At 33.0% G+C, this 20,751-nt stretch overlaps 1 protein-coding gene across 1 annotated transcript in view; it reads left to right on the plus strand.

Annotated features, from left to right (window-relative positions):
* Positions 1–14,658, plus strand: part of LOC129231130 (peripheral plasma membrane protein CASK-like) — a 222,412-nt gene extending 207,754 nt beyond the window's left edge. Inside the window, exons 22-24 of the mRNA XM_054865377.1 lie at positions 868–1,070; positions 5,725–5,805; positions 10,152–14,658. Of these exons, the coding sequence (XP_054721352.1) occupies positions 868–1,070; positions 5,725–5,805; positions 10,152–10,331 (464 nt within the window). The 3' untranslated portion in view covers positions 10,332–14,658. The remainder of the gene's footprint in view (positions 1–867; positions 1,071–5,724; positions 5,806–10,151) is intronic.
* Positions 14,659–20,751: the final 6,093 nt, after the last annotated feature.

Here is a 20,751-nt window from a genome sequence, read left to right on the forward strand (position 1 = left end):
AAATTTTACAATTCTAGTCAGTACCGGAAGCCATTTTACCCATTTTGGGACCTCTAAAAAGCAACTGCCCTAGGCCATGGCCTAGTTGGCCTGCACAGTAATCAGGCTCTGTTTGTGTTGTCTTTTCATTTTTTATGCATAAAAGAAAATAAATAAGACATGTATGTTTTCCTATGTTTTTGTTAACGTGGCACACAGAAGGAAAGGATCACATCTCAAAATAATAATGATTATAAATGCTCCCCCTTCGATACTCCTGTGCGATATGCAGTTTGAATAGATGTTTGAGAATGTAAACATTATATTTGGGTATGTATTTTCTAGACCAACATGCCTGACAGGCATACAAAGCTTTTGAGCTTTCTTCAAGCCTTGATATAGAGTAAAACTCTGTACTTGATGAGCAAAAACTTTCTTTAAAAAGACTTAAGACATCAAAGCAACAGTCCTTAAATGCAGGTCATAGCGAAAACTTTGAAAGAGATTCACCTGAGTTTTAGTGAATTAATCATTATATGTAACTTTATTGTTACTGTTTTTCTATTCCAACCTATATTGTTACTATTTTTCTATTCCAACCTATATTGTTACTATTTTTCTATTCCAACCTATATTGTTACTATTTTTCTATTCCAACCTATTTTCCTTCCAAATCGAAGAAAAACTGATTGAAATTGAAAAAATGAGACGCTTGTTGCTATAAGGAGATGTCTTTCTATTTATAATCACTTACTGACTAGATAATTAAGTACCAAAGACTTAGTTCGGTTTTCGTGTGGGAGCAAAGAGATTTGGCATAAATTTGAAAGTATGATACTAATAAGAGTGATGAATTATGCATGCATTATAGTTCATATTTTATTTTAGATACTACTAGATTGCCAAGGCCCGGTGAAGAAAATGGACGTAATTATTACTTTGTATCTCAAGAAGAAATGATGTCAGACATTACTGCAAATGAATATTTAGAGTATGGGACTCATGAAGATGCCATGTATGGAACAAAGTTGGAAACAATTAGGAGAATACATAAAGAAGGGAAAATGGCCATCTTGGATGTAGAGCCTCAGGTTAATATGTTTTATTTTAATATAAAAATATATTGCCCAAGACTCCTTACCCAAGTGAGGCTGTTTTTAAATTTACCATAATGTTTATTGTGAATAGCATTAATAGCCTAATTTCATTAAAATGTCAGGGAAATAGGTTTCAAATACAGTTCTAAAAATGTCTTTATTTCATCGTGGTTCAATTGACTGAGGTATACATACTAATATACTCTTTAAATAAAATTCATTAAACAAATCTGAATATGAATTCAAAAAAAGTCTGGGTTTTGTTCATTAAAGAGTAGTTCTTGAAAAATGAAAAGGCATTTACCTCTTTGTCACTACATTTTTCAAGATGAGCAAATTGAAAATTTATTTTTTTAATTTCTGTACATTAAGAGGGAACAATGTAATTTATAATTAAACTGATATTAAAATCTTATTATTTTTTTCCTTAGCAAATCTTACCTTCAAACAGAAGTACAAAATTATCACTGTAACCCCATACATAGGGCACTGATAATTGAAGGGATTGGAAAATGAAGGGGTTATGTAACAAAATCCTAATTTAGAGTAATAAATTCAATTGTTCCAACGATCAATATTTAATGAAAAAGAAAGGGATACAAAGTGAACTTATTTGGGCCATTTCAGAACAAAAACGAAGTATCTTAGCATATATAACTTGAAATATTTGACTAAAACAAAAATTAAACCAGTTTTATCTAAGCTGGTCAATCAAAATAATTTTTAAAAAACTTGAATTTGCCTCAATATCATGGTCTTTCATCAATAAGTAGATTGTAGTACCACCTGTATTCTTTCACGACAAATCGTAGCTGGTCTTTCAAATTTTCTTTTTTTTTTTTTCATTTGATAACTCCCCTGTCTTTTCAAAGTTCAATTCGGTCAAAGTATCTTGAACTCATATTTTCACTAACAACCAAAACAATTATAAATTTATCGCCTGTAACATTAATTTTAGGATACAATTTATTTCAATATTAATTGCAGTAAATAACTTACCATAATTTCGGGTAGATAAGCCGCAGCTTATACGTGTTTTAAAGTTGAAATTTAACATCTGCGGCGTATCTGAAGAAATTTCTCCCCCACCATTCTCTCTTAGTGCTTTTCATTTTCTCCCAATTGAGCGGCAATGTTAAAATTCATTAAAAAACGCTAGTAGAGCTCTCAAATTGCACCATGAAACAGGTTTTTCATTAAATTTAAATTCTCACACCCTTAAACCTGGGTTAGTTTGCGCTGATTTTGCCGCTGTTCGCTGTTGTTTTTTTCCAGTGTTGCCAGATTCGTGATGGTAACATACGTTTCACAAGGCTGAAAAATGGAGGAATAGCTAGCTTGTCTGAGTTAGAGTCCCTGTAGTCTGAGTAATGTTTTAAAATGTCTCGATGATGATAAATATGAAAAAAAAAAGAATAAATTGATAAAGGGTGAACAATTTTTTGATGAACTGCTAAGTAAAACACAATGATTTGAAAACTTCTCATCCAACCAAATGTAGGAGTCATTTGGCAACACTAGTTTTTTGTGTAACCGTAGCATTTTCTGACCTTTTTTTTTACATGAAGTTTATTCCATTTCTATCTGTCAACAAGTGCAGTTGCTTGTTACAGTTTTGTTCTAACTATAATAAATGATTGCATCCGTACATATGCATATATATATATATATATATATATATATATATATATATATATATATATATATATATATAAAATTTAGAGAGAGAGGGGGGGCGCCATGTTTTAATAGACTCTTCTGCGGCGTATACGAATGGGGCGGCTTATCCGATGAACTTTTGTTTTTAGTTAGTAAATTATTCCATGTGCGGCATATACGATAGGGCGGCTTATCTACCCGAAATTACGGTAAGTAAAAAATTTAATTTTTAATGTATCGTTTGCTAGTTGAAGTTTGTCAATGTTTATTATTTTTATTATTATTATGAAGAATAACATATAGATTTTCGATGACTAGTACTAGTTTTAGAATCAGTTGAATTTAAAAGGAAAAAGTGCTACAAAGATATTTCAGGCTTATCATAACACCTACCTGCTGAATGCATAAAAGGGGTATATTACTATGATTAGTTCAGGCTCCATTGGAAGAAGAGGTTAAGGGCACATAACCCTTTCATCCTCTATGACTTTAGCAGGAAAATGTTACAAAACCCCTTCATCTTCTTCATATCTTTGTTTCTAGCTGTATTCAAGTATTCAGATTTTGTTACATAACACTTCTGCATAAAACTATTTCATCTATTGAATTAGATTGTTTTTTCAAAAAATGTAACATAGCCCCTTCATCCTCCAAACCCTTCAATTAAAGTTATTTATGTAATGAAATATTTTCTATTTGATTATTCAAAATATTTATTATTGAATGACTAAATAACAGTGTGAATAAATACATGAAGTAATTAATGAATGAAGATATAAATAAATTAATTAATGAGGGATTGATAAATGGGTAAATTAATTAATAAATGATGAATGTATAAATGGGTAAAAAAGAATAAATTAGTTTAAAAAATCTAAATTTATTAAATGAATAAATAAATTAATTCAATGAACTATTTTGCTTTGCCCCACAAGGCTTTTGACAAATTGCTCTAAAATTTAAAACACAAACATTCCTAACATTTAAAAATTTTAACTGCTGCACTTGTTACGTCTCGGTTAATATTTGAAATGTTAATAACTAGAACTTTCTCATTACATAATACTAAAAATTATTTTTGATATTCCTTAAATTATTGCAATAGCTTGTATTATCAAATACAGTGATCTTCAGATGTTACATTTCCCTTTGCCCCACCATCCCTTATTTAAAAAAAAATATTCTAAACATATTAAACAGTACTACAATAAAATTAATTCGGTGGTATGTCTGTATTAAATTTGTGCCTGTAATTTTATAACTAAAACAATATTTCTCTTTATCAGTTAATCATACTGTAAATATTTTCATATAACTAACATCACATCTAAAATAGATCATGAAATAAAAGTCACAACCGTAACTGCTTGAAGTAAATGTTTCTTTTGTCTAAAATCTCATAAGTATTAGAAGCAAAATTATAATACTCGACTTGTTTTGGTATAAATTTTTTTAAAAACTGGGCAATGTTTACCATTGCAAATCGTTTCTTGTTTCAAAATGTGTCTCCAGAGTTATGATTGTGATACAAAACAAGTTAAAGAAAATGATTCATTTCTCAATGTCTAAATTTAAAAACCTTTCTATGTTTTAAGAAATATCTTTGCGCAGAAAAGTTTTTTAAAAAAATATCGCAACCTTAAATCATACCAAATTTTTAAAGAATAGCATAAACAAATCTGGGAGTTACAAGGAACCCCTTTTTTAATGCAAAAGAGTTGAGCTTACAGAAGAAAAGACATCCACGAAAAGCAACACGGTTGAACAGCAAATAATTTTTAGATTGGTGGAAAACTCTGCCTATCAAACAACTTTAAAAGTTTTTACTCTCATATAATAAAAACCTAATGATGTATAAACTTAGAGTTGTTCTTTTCAAATTTTGGTCTTTTTCACTCTTTTCAACTCATTACAAATCAATAAAATAAGAATAATTCAAGGCAATGAGAATAAGTATTTTCCATTTCATTTGAAGATTTGGTGTTACAAATTGCAACAGTGAGTCAGATACATGAAAGTCACCTCCAGCTCAGTCATTCCAGCCAAGGACTGCAGTTTCGTGCTTATTAGCACTCAACAGCCCTTCATAGGAAGTGACTGAGCTGGAGGTACAAAACCTCTTTAGGAAGTCAAGACTTCCAAACAAACTGGTAGCTAATATAGAATTAGCACTGACCAGACGAGTGACCGAAGCAAAGGTTCGGTTCAACTCGAAGATTTACGGCAAGGCATGGTATTTTCAACCTACTGAAAAAGTGAGTCAGATATTTGCTTCCAAAAATATAATTTAAGAATGATTGATTTTTTTCATTGAATCTTTTAAGATAAAATGCTAGTTAAAAGAAATTATTGAATTGATTTTTTTTTTTTTTTCAAATTTGTTTTCAATCTTAGTTATTATTACTCTTGGTAAAAACTAAATTACTAAATGAAATGCTTTATTGTGAAGAAGTTTTTTTTTATGATTACTTTTATAATTGGTTTAAAAAATGAAAATTGAAAACTTCTGTGGTAGCTTTATTGTGTACTAATATTAAAATCATAATATTTTTCCTTTTTTTTTTCATTTTCTAAACATCAGAAATATTTTTTTTTTGTAATGCAAAGCCACAATTAAGGTAAAATTAGCACACACACTTAGCAATAAAAGTGAAAAGCAAGTAGTGTGTTTTTCCCATTAGGACTCTGTCTTCCTAGTAATGGATGTGCAAAGTTAATGAGACCAGGGCAGACAGAAAGATGGGCTGAGTACATGTCCTTGGGCAACGCTTTGTTTGCTGAATGATCTACAATTTTGGCAATGGTCTTTCTGCTGAATAAATTTAACATTAGTGTAGCATAAGTACATATATGTTTAAATATGTATGGTTATCAGAATTCTGTTTTCAAGGAACTGTTTAATGGATTAAGTAAAAAAAATTTTGCAAAAATGTTTTGAATACAGTATATTTTTTCATTTATATACATTCTAAATTTATTACTTTTGCAGGCTTTAAAAATTCTCCGAACCGCTGAATATGCACCTTTTGTTGTGTTCATTGCTGCTCCAACTCTTACAAATATAAGAGATGTAAGTATGGAAAATGCTACCCAAAAATAGTAATAGTTCATGTATAAATTAATACCTGTTACCAGTGGTTGGAAAAACTACATTTTTTTTTTGTAGCGAATTACAACTACAACTACTTTGTTACAAATGTAGGTAACTACAACTACAACTACTTTGTTACAAATGTAGGTAACTACAACTACAACTACTTTGTTACAAATGTAGGTAACTACAACTACTTTTTTCAAAATGTAGTAACTACAAACTACTTTTGAAATGTAGTCGCTACTTCGCTACTTTCCGAAAAATAAGCAAATAAAAAGCATACACAATAGGTTGTCCCTCAAAAAATGAAAGTCAATTTTTCAAGTCGCATACACTCTCGCATTTTTCCTCTTGTGTCAAAACAATCGTGAAAACAAGTTTCATATAATTTGCACAAGGGCAACCCGTGCCGACTTGCACCTGAAAGTGTAAAACAGTACTTGTATGCTAGGCCAAATCGCAAAAAAAAAAAAAAAAAAGAAAAAGTTTTTTAGAAACTCTAAATTTCTGTTGGGAAACATTGCCCCTGTACCCAACACCCCACATGTACCACAAGAACATTTATTCAAATTAAAAAACATTTAGATATGCCACACTTGACCTACAATTTATAATTTTATTTGAAAAATTGATTTTTTTTTTCAGTAATCTTTTAAAAAATTACATATAAATTTAAATAGAATATCAAGTTCAAAAATGAATAACGAACACATTTACAGATCAACAATTACAAACAAATAATAAAAAAATAATATATTTTAAATGAAAAATTTAACTCAACCTGGAAAAAAACCAGATCTTTGAGTACTATGTGGGAGACTTAAAAATTGCAGGAAAACAAACATTTCCATTTACCGCTAATTACCTATTTTTCTACTTTACTGTTCATATTTTTCCGCTTGATAATTTCGTAAAATCTTACATTTCTGAAAATATGTATCAAAAACTTAATTTTTTGAAGAAAATTATAAATGGTAGGCACATGTGGGATATCTAAATGGTTTTGAATTTGAATAAATGTTTTTGTGGTGCATATGTGGATATAGGAGCAACGTTTTATCAACAAAAATTTTGAGTTTCTAAAAAAACATTTTATTTCAATTTGGCCTAATATTACACAAGTGCTGATTCACACTTTCAGACATAATCGGCACTTGCTGCCGTTGTTCAAATCAAATGATTTTTTTTTGGATGTAAAAGGATAAAATATAAGGGAGTGTGCGACTTGAAAAATCAACTTTCGATTTTTTTCGGGGGGGGGGGGATCCTGATACACACACAGACACCATAAGACAATTGAACAAAAAAGAATAATAAATTAGCTCATCAGAAGACATTAAGAAAAGTGTCTGTTATCATACTCTCACACACTGTAATGCTCATATTTATTGTAAGTCCTCCAGAACAGTTCAATTTCATCCTTTTCTATAACATTTTAAGTAGCTTCTTTTTATTTGGTGAATACTGTCAAAAATTTAAGCCTCGCTAAAATATTTTTGTTTTTTAATCTTCGGTCAGTTCATATAAAATCCACCAAATTTTCAACTCGCGAAATCACCGATATCTTTATTTTCGCCAAAATAAGTGCTTTTTGCAATATGAATATTGTTGAAATATGAAAATTACAACGGCAAAAAAAACTAATGGCGTCAAGCAGATAGAACGTATGGTGTCAAAATGAAATGCCTGAGGTCAGCTCGTATTTTTATGAGTCTTATTTCTCATTGCATACGCTGATGTACTTGTGTAAAATTTGAACCAATCAAATTCGTTTGAATCTTTTTTTTTTTGTTTTCAGTTTATTTAAAAGTAGTTTCCAGAAATAGCTACAAACTACTATTTTTTGTAGTTAACGACTCACTACACTACTTTTTTAAAAAAGTAGTGCGCTACACTACAAACTACTCAAAAATGTAGCTACTACAGTAACGTTGCTACTTGTAGCGCGCTACTTGCAACCACTGCCTGTTACGATTGATACTTCATCCCTTGAAGACTGATTCTCAATTAAATATTTACATGTGTTTTAAGTGTTTACCTTATATGCTTACAAATCTTGAGAAATTAGAATTATTTTTAAAATAACCTATCCTGATTTATGGGAATTCTCTCTGAAAAATGTGGCAATTAAATAATGACACTGATGACACATTTGGGATTTATTACAAACAAAGTTACAACTGAGTTTTATCCCTTTCAATATACTTCCCTCCCTGTAGCTCCCATTGTTTGAAGCAATGCTGTAGGCAGGGGTGCCCACCTAAGGGTTGTCTTAGAGCAGACCATGCCATTGAAGTTTTCAGGGACATATTTCTTATTTAGGGGAGGGACTTTCTCTCTCTGGATGTCTGTTTGGGTGGTATTTGTGGGGGACGCCAATTGGGCCTGAAGGCAGAAACCCTGCTGTAGGTCTTCAGCTGTCACTCTGTTCAACAACTGTGTCTCAACTGTGGATTTACCTCTCTTACTGACAGAAAATATGCTCCGGTCAATGCACTTTTCACTTTTGAGGACAAAAGATAAATTTACAGGGAGCCAGGTCTAGTGAATAGAGGGGATGGTGAAGCATATGAATGCACTTCTGCTAAAACTACTTCACAGAATGGGAACTTTTTCAAACTTCATGTTTAAATTTTTGTGCAATATTTGTTTTACTGTCTCTTTGTTAATGTTCAACATGCCTGAGACGATCCAAAGGCTCAGACGTCTTGTCTTTCCACACAATTTCGTTAAAGCACTTTTGAACCTTTTCACCAGTTCTTGAATTCACGGATCAACCAACTTCATCCTCTTCAACCTCCTTTGTACCTTCAGAAAATTGTGTGCCATTTAAAACTTGGGTAGCTGTGATTTGGCATTCTTTTAACCTTTTAAAACCTCATCTCGGTGATTTTTTTTAATTTCATAAGAAATTTGATGTGAGTATGCTGCTCAGCTTTAGTATGTTCACCTTGACTGCAGCATTACTACAGATTAACATCCTCTTCATGCAAGGCACTAAAGCAAACTAAGGCAGATAGAATTATGAAACAAATGTTAAGCCACCATTTGTTTCATAATTCTATTCAGGTTCATTCTTATTAAGGTTCAAGGAAGAATTCAATTCTCTGCATTAGAATTACAGGTATCTAGTTGAGTGTTACAAACTACAGTCTACTGCATTGATACATTTTTGAACATTTTACAAGGGAAAACATGGACCCTCCTTATTCTGTTTCAATATTATACTTACAACTAGGTTTATTATTGTTAATACAAACCTGGAATTGCGTTATGTACACTAGTCGCATGTAACGCAATTCCCCTGACTTGTTTGCTCATATTTGAGCAACGACCTAACACATCCTAAACTGGAAAATGGATCTGCTCCTTCTCTGATGTGCCCACCTAGGGAGGTCATGGCGCAGACTTGGCCAATTTTTAGGGGTGTTTTGAGGGGCATTTTTCTTATTTTGGGGGGTTCATAAGCTTTGGAGGTCTTTGCAATATTTAGGGGGTGCGCCATTGCTGTTAAGGGGCATCCCTGCTATCTCTATGTTAGAAATGCATATAGACAGTGGCATACCTAGCATGGGTGACACGTGGGACTGTAATTTATGGTGTCATGCCCCCCCCCAAAAAAAATTGTTTTACTGCTGTTGGATTTGTACTTGCAACTCCACTTTGGGGGTCACCCCCTCAGATGGGTGACACCTGGGGCGGAGGACCCCCCCCCCCCCCCCCGTAGCGATGCCACTGATATAGATACATGCATATACATACCTGCCAACTCTACTGGTTTTTCTGGGGGATTCCTGGATTTTGATCATTTCTCTTGTTTGTGTATAAGATGTAAGGAACATTTGGTTGTCTAAGGAGGAAAATAAAAAATTATTTTATTTCCTGACTAAGAATGAAAAATCTGTCGTAAACATCTACTGTATTTTTTAATGATCTACTGAATTTTTTTCGCAGTAGATGTTGGCAGGTATGCATATATTTTGTTATGTATTCACACACTCAGAATTTAAATAAACTAAGAAGCTGCAAAGCTCATACATCCCCTTCCCAGTTTTTCAACCTTGTGTGTGTGTAAACTGGTTCTGAGAAATCTCTGGCAAATGACAAAAACAAACTATGCAATTTTTTTTTAATCTCTCCTCTTTTCTTGCTTTCATTTACCTTCAGAACTCCAAATAAAGTTAGACACCAGGACAGCTAGATTTGCCACCTTAGGCTTTTTTGTTTTTGCTTTCTTTTAAATTATCGTATATTTGTATTTAAATTCTAGGATTTGCTTGCAGATAAAAATTCTGATGTATTGATTTTTTCCTCTTTTGTAGGTTGATGGCAGTTTAGAACGTTTAGCAAAAGAAAGTGACCTTTTACAGCAAGCCTATGGACATTATTTCGACATGACTATCATCAATAATGATATTGAAGAAACTATTCACACTTTAGAGAAAGCAATAGAAAACATTAGTACAGTTCTACAATGGGTTCCAGTTAGTTGGGTTTACTAAAATGGCTTGAACTTTTATCTAACATAAATTACAATGACATCTCGGTGTTTACAGTTTGCTTTTGTGAACAAAAGGTACCTGAAAGTGTTTCCATTACATTGCAAAGTATGAAGAATAGGAACTGAATGAATCAATCCAAAGACTGAATGTTATTACATGTAAAAGGTTCCTTTTGCTACAACCTTTTAATGATCCTATACATTGTGTTACCTTCATTACTTTTAAAGATATGGAATGGGTGTAAAGTTTCTAACTATTAACATTACTCGTGTCTCTGTAGAACTTTGTGCAATATAGTAGAACTGTGTTACATTAGATCACTTCTTTGTGGTTGTAGTTATTGTTTCTAGTTATTTTTTTAAATAGTTAATACGTTTCTTACCCTGCAGCATGCTTACTTTCAGAACATTGAAATGATTTTACTTTTTTTTTTATTCTGATGGCTTATAAACAAAAGTATTTTAAATGTAAAGATGACTGTTTATACTATGGGAGCTTGTACATATGTAAGAATTTTAATCTGATACTATTAAAAATCTGCGATAAAGGAACCTTTTACATTTCAGATACCACCAATCATTTGGGAGATAACGTATTTTACTCCCTTGCCTTTTCATTCCTTGTGACATCTGGATTGAATAGGTGTTACACCTGTTCTCTACCCTGATGAACTCTGCTGAAGCGAAAACATGGTGCTCAAAACAAATGTCAAGTCTCATAAATTGCATTTACTGTAATTAAGAAATGTTTTAAGTTGAGTGATACTGTGCTAAACACAAAAAGAACAAGTTGTTATTTATTGAAAAATACTATCTGTAATATTTGAGAAAACATTTTTTATCAGTGAAATGCGTTTCTAAATCATTTGCATACAATTCATTACTCTGTTTTATCACCCAAGTTTCTGATTTTGCCCCTTTTTCCCCTCCTTGATTATCCAATGATACGGAAAAGACTTTTTTACAATACATATATTTCTCCCTTTTCTGTATCTTTCTTCAATCGAAAATCAAAAGATAGGGGTTTTTTACCCATTTAACTACCTGCTAAAACCGAAGTTTTTTCAACGAGTTGTTATTAATACTATGTTGTGTATGAATTTCATATCCTAAACTATATTTCTCCTACTTAAGAGGAAGGAGGGGGCTCAAAATAATTTTTGAATCTCAGATGTTCATATTTTTTATTTTTCATACTTTCTGTCTTGTATTTTAAAAAAATGTAAACAGTGTTGAAGTTGTATAGCACTCTGATCATAAACTTGTGTACATATGTAATTATAATTTGTAAGTTCTCAGTAATGATTCTCTTTTAGTGTGTGGAATGAGCATTGTCAACTGGAAATATTTTTGCATTGTTCATTTGTGATTTTTCCATGTATCTGCTTTAAGTTGAGCCACATCAATTATGTGATAGTCTTATTATATTTCTTTATTACCAAAAAGAACTTTTGAAGTTCAAATCAATTTAATATTAATTTTGAACCAGAAATTTCCTCTGTCACAGAAATTTTATTCTAGCAATTTGAATATACCGTTTCTTAAAATTTATTTTGCAAAAGAAAAAAAAAGTTTTCCCATTTGTACTATTATATAAATTTAATTTATATAGGAGTTCAATGAACGTTTGTTTAGAAAGTCTTTTTTACTAAAAATGCTCTTTTTCAGAGTTTTCTTAGCAATTCATGTACTATTTTGTTTCCAGCTTAAATTAGAACCCTTTGTGGTGGTAAAAATTGATTCTATTTCTGAATTCTTGAAGTCTAATCTTGTTCAATAAAAAGCATTGCATGTTGTAAGTTGGATCATCATCCAGAAATTTAGCAATAAATTATTTTCCTATTACTTTTTTTTTTAACTTTTCTATTTGTGATAGCATTTGTGTTGAATTTCATAATCATATTTGTTACTGATATTGTAAACTTTATAAGAGCAATAAGTTTGACTCTTCATGATAGTACACTTTCTTCTATGGTTATACAGCAAAACCCCTCCTAACGGACAACCCTCTTATGCGGACAATTTTTAATTCCCCGATTACAAGGCCAATAACATTATTAAACCCCTGTCCAGTGGACACCCCTCTGTTGCGAACAAAAAAATTTGTCCTGTTAGTGTCTGCATTAGAGGGGTTTTACTGTAGTTCTGAAATGGTTTTTACAAATATGTGTCTTTTTTTTTTTTTTCAAAATTATTTTCTACTTCTTCTCAAATTTACGTACAGAGTAAGTTTAGCTAACCTCTGGCATTTCATAGGTTTTTTATTATCTTTTAACTATTATACCTCTAAACTTTCTCTTAACAACATATTTGCAAGCTAAATTGCCAATGTTTACTTTGCAATCTTTAGTACATAGAAAATCAAGCTATGTAAAATAAGACATTTTTTCATAGCTCCTATTCTATGCACACAAATGGCACTTTACGGCTCCTGAATAGCTGCTTGTAGTGAAAAATACAAATGTTTCTTTAAGGAAAATTCTTAATCAATCCAGATCTGTTATATACATTGATGTGTCATTACCTGGTGCTATAAAGACACAACTCTTGAATTAATGTTAAAAATATTTTAACTCAATATTCATTTTGCTATAATTTAAGCCAAACCTTTTCTAAAAATTAGATCAAGAATTATTTACTAGAAAAGTTCAGTACGACTTTTCATTTGTTAAAGGAAATTTCAGTTTTAACTAATATTGTAAATCAAGTGGTTGCATTTATAGGATATTCTTTAACTCAATTGGTATTTTTTCTTCGTTAACCTGGTAAACCAAGATACTTGTCTTTTTTTTTTTTTTTTTTTTTTTTTTTTTTTTTTTTTGAATAATCACTTGCACAAAAAATATTACAGATGTATTTCTTCATTGTAAGTCTACATGTAATAAATTTATATAGGCTTCTGTTTGCTTCATTTCTTAGAATAACAGCTTGTTCTAACTAAGGTGTGAAGCATTTTTAGACTGTTACACTTGAAAGTGCTACTAAATAGTCCAATATTTAGATGAGCAGTTTATGGAGAAACGAAATTTCATGGAAAGTAGAATATATTTAGAACTAATGCCATTTTGTGTATTGATGCTCAATTTTATGTTGTTGACTACTAAAATGAATGTTTATTTAATATAACATATCTCAGGTTTAAAACATTGACTGTGAAAATTTTATTCAGTGTATTCCATGGATATTCTATTTCAATGATTCCCAAAGACATCATTAGATATTTGTTCCCTAATGTTTTACACATTATCAGTGAGATCATTTTGTATTAAGTGTAACTAAGAGGAAAAGATGTGTGTAAAACTTGTTGCATGATTACTTTTATTTATTTATTTCAAAGAGCTTTAGTACTTTCTTAAATTGTTTCCAAATTTCAATGAATAAAAGTACCATTATTTTTGTATTTTTGTGAGCAGTTTTGTGTTACTTTTATCGTACTTGTCTTGAACTCTTTTGAGCAGAAATTATCGTAGACCCACTCTGAGGAGTTACTGTCATGACAACTATGCAAAAAAAAAACCCTGTTTATAGCCTATAAACATTTTTGTAGCCTTATATTGTGCATTTTATGCAGCTGTATTTGTGTGCCCATGTGTAAACAATTTTCAGCAATGGTGTTTGCTTTTAAAACTTCATAATTGTTTTGCAAAAGACTATGCGAGTTAAGCTTGTAATTAGCTTTGCTATTTATATAAGCAGATTTTGGGAATCATTATTCAACTGGATATTCATTGAATAGAAGCTGCAAAGAAGTTAGGTGAACATTTTTGTTGTATGGCATAGATGGTATGCATGGTTCATTTCATAACTTATGAAATATGTATCTCGCTCTTGAAATTAATCATGAGGTACATTATTTTGCAAAAATATGTTCTCTTTTAAGTGATGCTTGTTATTGAAGTGTATACAATAAAATTTTAATATTCATTTAAGTCTTTGTGTAAACTATGTACTGTGCATTGTATTTCCTATACCTTGGATTTGCAGTATATATATACTAAAATTCATTTTGAGAAGTAATATTTGAATGCAATCATACCTCTACCTTCTTTCCTGAGTTACTTTTAGTTATAGATTTCTACTACAAGAAACAAGCGGAAAAGAGCTAAATTTTAACTAAAGCCATAAAAATATCAAGTAGCCTTCAAAGAATTAAGAGAAGTTTATTATTTTCGACTTTTGTACATCTGTGAATAAAGAAATATCTTAAAATTTTCTAATTTATTTTGAATTATTTTTATTACTGAATACATTAACTTCATTTTCATTCCAACATTCTTGTTTTGTTAGTAATGACCATGCAAAAATGTTTTCACTGAATTCTGTTTACATTTTCCATGTTAAAACATACAAAATAAAAAACATTTCCCTTAGTCATTATTCGCAATTCTTTCTTTTTATTCGGTTGGTATCCCAACTTTAGGCATGAGATTTCTTTATAGGATGCGACAAAAAAACTCTCACGAATTTTGCATCATCGAATGGGAGTAAGCAAATTTCAATGTTTTTCTTTATTTTTGTGTCTCACTTTCATTAGACTAATTTATTATCTATTTCCTAGTTTATGTATTGTTTATCGGTTTTCTTACAATTTCAAGCAAAAGGCCTGCTATTTTAAAGTTGTTTAACCAAGGAAAACGACAGTTCGCTTGCTTGTTGTTCCTCGGCAAACAGTATATAATACAATATGCCATTTCAAGTAGCTTGGAAAATGAAGGTCGACGTCGGGGAAGTGTACAAGAACGAACAGTGAACGTTTCCATTAATCGCGAGGCCATCCAAAAGTGAGTTCAATGAAATCCTCGGGTTTCTATGAGAGAAGTCGTTCGTGAGACGGGGGGGGGGGGGGGGGATTGTAACCAATCGGTGCGGCTAAGGTCAAAAACAGAGTTCGGGCAGAAGCTTTACTAGTTTCAAAGAGCTCAACCTTTTGCTGAAGAAAACAAATTCGTATGACACCAAAGATGTCAGAAACTTTTGAAACGGGTCGCAAGTCCGCTCTGAAAGAGATACCTTTCACTGATGAGCAGCTCTTTCCCCTTCAACCGACTCATAACTCCCAAAATGATGTTCTGTAGACACTCCAAGCACCTTAGCAAATGTTGAACATTGCTAAAATCCGAAGTCATGCTCGGTCTCTGATGGAATTATCACAAGCGGCAAAATAACCTCTGGTTTTTTTTTTTTTTATGAGGTCGGTAAAATGAATCAAAAAGTGTACTAGAGAGACATTTTAGAAGCTGTTGTACTTCTGTGGGCCTAATAGCACTTCGGCAATGTAGACTGCACATTTCAATTAGACTCCGCGTCAATTCTTATTACCAAGAAACGAGAGGTGCAAGGAGCATTTTTCTGACCTGCAGAACCGATCCTAGCAGGTGTGCAGAGTGTACACCGCACACAAGGCAACAAGGCCGGACAAAGCAAGGGGCGGCTGCAGGCCGCATCATATAGTTCTTTTAATCCAGCAAAATTCCTCAAAAATTTCTCACAAGGTAACATTATAAATCTAATAAATATGCTGAATTTTAAATGTTCAATTATCAAAGTAAGTGCCAATTTTCCAACAGCATAGCATATTAAGAAAAATGGAATGTTAGAGCACATTGTGTTGCTCCATCATCCATTAATATCAACTCTTTACACACATGCTTCATTTGGTTGCAAAATTTGTGACAGGCATGGATACAGGGGAGGGGCAATGACGAAAATCCCCCCCCCCCAAGCATGAAAGGGTGCCTTCTAAAGGCCACTAATGCTTCACCCAGCCTCCGAAGTTTTTATTGACCCTAAACAATGAAGACATATTTTGTACAAAAAAAAATTGCTGATGGGATACTCTCGCAAGTATTTCAAACAACAAATTCTGTGTTCAGCAGTCGTGGATGCGTGGAGACTGGAGAGACAATGGAAAATTGCGACTCCCCTGAGAGTCAAACATATATAATCAACGAACTAAAATTTTTAATTTCCCCCCTTTAGAGCATTTTTTTCTGATTAAAATCACGAATGAACTGCCCGGTTTCAGATCATGTAGGAGGACAGAGCCTTTGCCCCGGGTTACAAATTTTAAGTGTAGCTTCAAAACGAAGATCCAAAAGGATGCCTTGACGAGACTAAAGAAGGCTTCAAACTGCGTTTTTAGGACTTTAAATTCGGAAAATTTCGCTGGTTGAAACACCGATTTTAAAAATCCAATTAAGTCTCCTATTCACCCTTTCTTCCTTAATGTAATCAAGCATAGCCTAAAAATGATGGCTCCAAAATGTCTTTTCTGAAGACAGCCCTCCCCAACGTCATCAAAAATTGCTCAATGGCATTTTTCGAATTTCTTTTTCAAAAGTTTTGCGGTAGAGGGCAATGAAATCCATTCCCGAACATTATTACCAAAGATAGTCTGAATTAGCGTCTCTAGAGAGGCCTCCATCCCACCCCCTCTCACTTAACGTATTCAAAAACAAACTAAAATTACGTTTTTCAAATCATCAGTTTCGAAGAACTTTTGGGGAAATACCCCGGATCCCCCTTTTCTCCAACGCAATCACTATAGCTCAAAATTTTGTTTTAAGACGGTTCCGTGGAGCCACCAAATAATTCCTGCTTAAACTATCCTGAAATTGACTTCAGTTTCAAAAAACAATTCTTAAGGACATACACTGATCCCCCGCCCGCTCTTTGTCCCATCGCTTTCAAACGATGCCTAAAATATGATTTTGGGACTTCCATTTCTAAAAAATTCCGGATGGCTTATGTAAATTTTCACGGCGCTAGGGCATCCGGCATCCCCCATCAAAGTTGCCGAGGTGAGGTGTAGAAAAGTCTTTAGTTGTATTTTTCAGATATTAATATCGCAAAACACACTGCTCGACATTGAAAATGCCACACCAAGAAGGAGTGTTCAGAAAAAATTTATGCAAATTTTAGAGTAGACGTACATCACCGAGTTATGTAAATGATGTGAAATGCGCAGCTCTCCGATGCACGTGAAGTCCCACAAGTCACTTGTTCCTCGATTCTGAAGCAGGTGCAAAATACCCTGAATGTTCCCGTGTCAACCAGAACCATTTCCCATCGTTTGGTCGCACGTGGTCTGCAATCATGGCGTCCGCTAAGAAGACTGCCATTGACCCCATAACATAGACAGATACGTTTAGTATGGTGCCGGACTAGAGCGACGTGGATGACAGAATGGCGAAATGTCGTGTTCTCAGATAAATCCCACTTCTGTTTATCCAGTGATAGTGGCCCAGGGTTCGTACTTCCTGAAAAAAATCCTTAAGAAACCCTTAATTTCATCAAGCAAAATTAATGTCCCTAAAAAAACCCTTAAAAAGTCCTTAATTTTCTGAAAATTTCCTTAATATTTTAAACACTGTAACAAATTTGATTCCCTTTTTCTTCTTTTTTTTTCTTTTTTACCCCTTCAAATCTTTATCCTCCGCGATATCTGCCGAAAACGTATGTTTTGGAGACATGCCAACCACGTTAAACACGTGCTTCGCCGAAAATTGCTTGGCTTGTTTGAGATTGCAATCTTTTTGCATCCTGCAAATATTTCAATCTTTTTAAATGTTGGAAGGTTTTTTTTACCATATGCTACTTTATATCTGTTTATTTTTTTCATTATTTCAATCCTTATATATTATTTCTGTAGCCTGTTTTTGGTTTCTACGCGAGATCTTCCTCAATTCTTGATCGATTTTCTTTGATTTACACCTTATTTTAAAGCTGCAGGCTACTGACGAAAAATAGACCCACGGCCTAAAAAATTGCTTTTTTTCTGTCAAAAAACCGGTTTTTAAAGAACCAGAATGAAGTTTTCGGTTACATTTATAACTTTAACTTGCAGTGAGACCGACGGAGCTGAATAGCTTGATTGGCAGAGCGTTCGACTGGTAACCAGGAGAATGCGTGTTCGGGCCCACGTCCCCGAACAATCTGCATCAAAAAAATTAGATAAATATCGCGCATTACACGAACACTTAATATCAGAGTATAACAAATATGAAGGAGTAGAATAAATGATGGAAACGGTCCTTGCTGTTATGAAAACTTGATGCAACGTTAAGCTAAATTGATTCTTAATTGTAAGGCTTTTTTTTTTATAAGCTTTGGCTCCGGTAAGAAAATTAAAGCATAATGTAAGCGAATATATAAGTACCAGGTTTAAGATTTCAGACTACAATGGAAATTGTTTTTTGTTCAGAAAAAAAATAATAAATCGTATATTGAAATAAAGATTCTTCTAATGAATTTTTGACTCTTTGTACAAGTAAAAAAATTACTGCCTCAATTTGAAGGGTAAACTATATTTTTTTTCTTCTTTTTGTAAAAAAGCAAATCGGAACTTGTTTTCCTAATTAGTCGAGGCGAAACCCCCTGCTTTTAGTTTTAGGTTTGAGCTCTAGTTTATTGTTTTTAGTTTAGCAAGTGGTGCGTTTGCCCATTGTTACTCTATATTACATGTACTGGAGCCTTAAACATTCTCTTCTAGTTTATAGTTAAAATTTTGGTCTTTTGACCATAGTTAATGAATCCTCCACGGCTGATGAGCTCTGGATTCACTCTTTTTCTATTCCTACTTACTAGCTGTTTGCATTTTTCCTTTTTATCATCATTTGTTATGTATAATTTGTTTAATATTTGTAATTATGTTTGCTTAATCCTATATATATATATATATGTATTTTCAAATGTTTTTTTTTGTAAAAAAAATATTTCCCGCCCCCCCCCCCCCCCCCCCCCAAAAAAAAAAAATATGTATGAAAAATATTGATATTAGTGAGTGATGCAGCCAAGATTGAACTCTGGGCTCCATCAACCCCTTTATTCAAGGACTTAGGAGTTAAATTTTGAAAGAGAGAAAGCAATTTTTAACTTTATATAGAAATAAAATAACTTGCGAGAAATTGTACGATGATATAGCAAAATTGGTTCAAAATAGGATTTTTAGTAACAATAACAGATCAAAAGCAATAATAACAAAACACTAGTTTAAATATCTTGAAGAAAAGAGATTTTAGTTATTTTCCTTCAATTTGCCTCTCACTCCAATCATGTATGCTAAAAAATGCTTTAATATACAACTAATTTTCTACAGCTATCCCCATTTTTCCTAATCTTTTTTTTATGACTGAAATTTGAGAATTAAATGCTATGTTTTAAGAACAATATGTGCCCATCCATTGTATTAATTACTACCCAATCATTTGAAGCATAATTAATAGGGAAAAAACTTCCGTATTATGTTTGAAACTGGTTAATTCGCCATCTTTTGTTGGAATTTTGGAATATCAAGGACTCAGAGGCCTATTTTGATCTCATCTCTTTTCTGCTTGATTTTAAGAACTCTTTTTTTTGTGTGTGTGGGCGGGGGGGCCTCCATTTTGCTCTTTGATCACTCTCATCCCTATGATGCGAAATTTCAAAATTTTATTCACTGATAATATCACATCCCAGTCGATTACGCCTCTCCCTGCTTTTTGGAAACAGTGATGCATTTGTGCATGTATATATATATATATATAATATGTATCATGTACTTTGCCCCCCCCCCCTGAAAAACTTTTAAATGGTATACGTAAAGCTATCTAATCATTTCCCCGCTAAGTCCTTTTTTTTTTTAGAGTCCTTAAAAAGTCCTTAATTTTTACTTTTAAAAATGAGTATGAACCCTGTCACCGCATATGTGTGTGGGCGTCGACGTGGAGACAAATCTATCCGACAGTAACTGTGGAACGTCCCACCGCACGACAACGTGGCATAATGGTTTGAGGTGCAATTGCGTACAATTCCATATCACCTCTAGTTCGTATTCAGGGCACTATGGCGGCCCAACGGTACTTGAATAATGTGCTATGGCCGGTGGCAATCCCTTACCTTCAAGGGCTACTTAATGCAATTTTTCAGCAGGATAAAGCCCGAACACAGTGCTCGCATCTGCCAACATGCTCTCCAAGGCACATAGATGCTTCTCTGGCCACCATACTCCCCTGACCTGTCACCATCATGTGTGGGATGTGATTGGACGCCGTTTGCAGACTCTGTCCCTGCCTTGTTTAGAAGACGAACTGTGGCAAATGGTTGAAAGGAAATGGTGAGCCACCTTTATTGACTCTATGCCTAGACGTGTTTCTTCGTGTATCGCTGTCCGCGGTGGTCCTACCATCCTACTAAGTCAACGCCGTTCTCACTCTGTAATCCGCTTATCATTTCGAAATTAAGATCATTTATTATTCCTTGCTGTCTCTGTCTTTTTTCCAAATTTCATCACTTTCTGACCACTTCTTCTTGGTGTTGCATTTTCAATGTCGAGCAGTGTATTCAGAAAGATCCGCTGAAGCTTCCATGTTTCCTTAACGTCACTAAAGATAGCACAAAATTGCGCTTTTAAGAGCCCTAAAATCCTTCCTTCAAAAAAATAG

The sequence above is a fragment of the Uloborus diversus genome, chromosome 10 (assembly GCF_026930045.1).
Source record: "Uloborus diversus isolate 005 chromosome 10, Udiv.v.3.1, whole genome shotgun sequence".
Taxonomy (NCBI): domain Eukaryota; kingdom Metazoa; phylum Arthropoda; class Arachnida; order Araneae; family Uloboridae; genus Uloborus; species Uloborus diversus.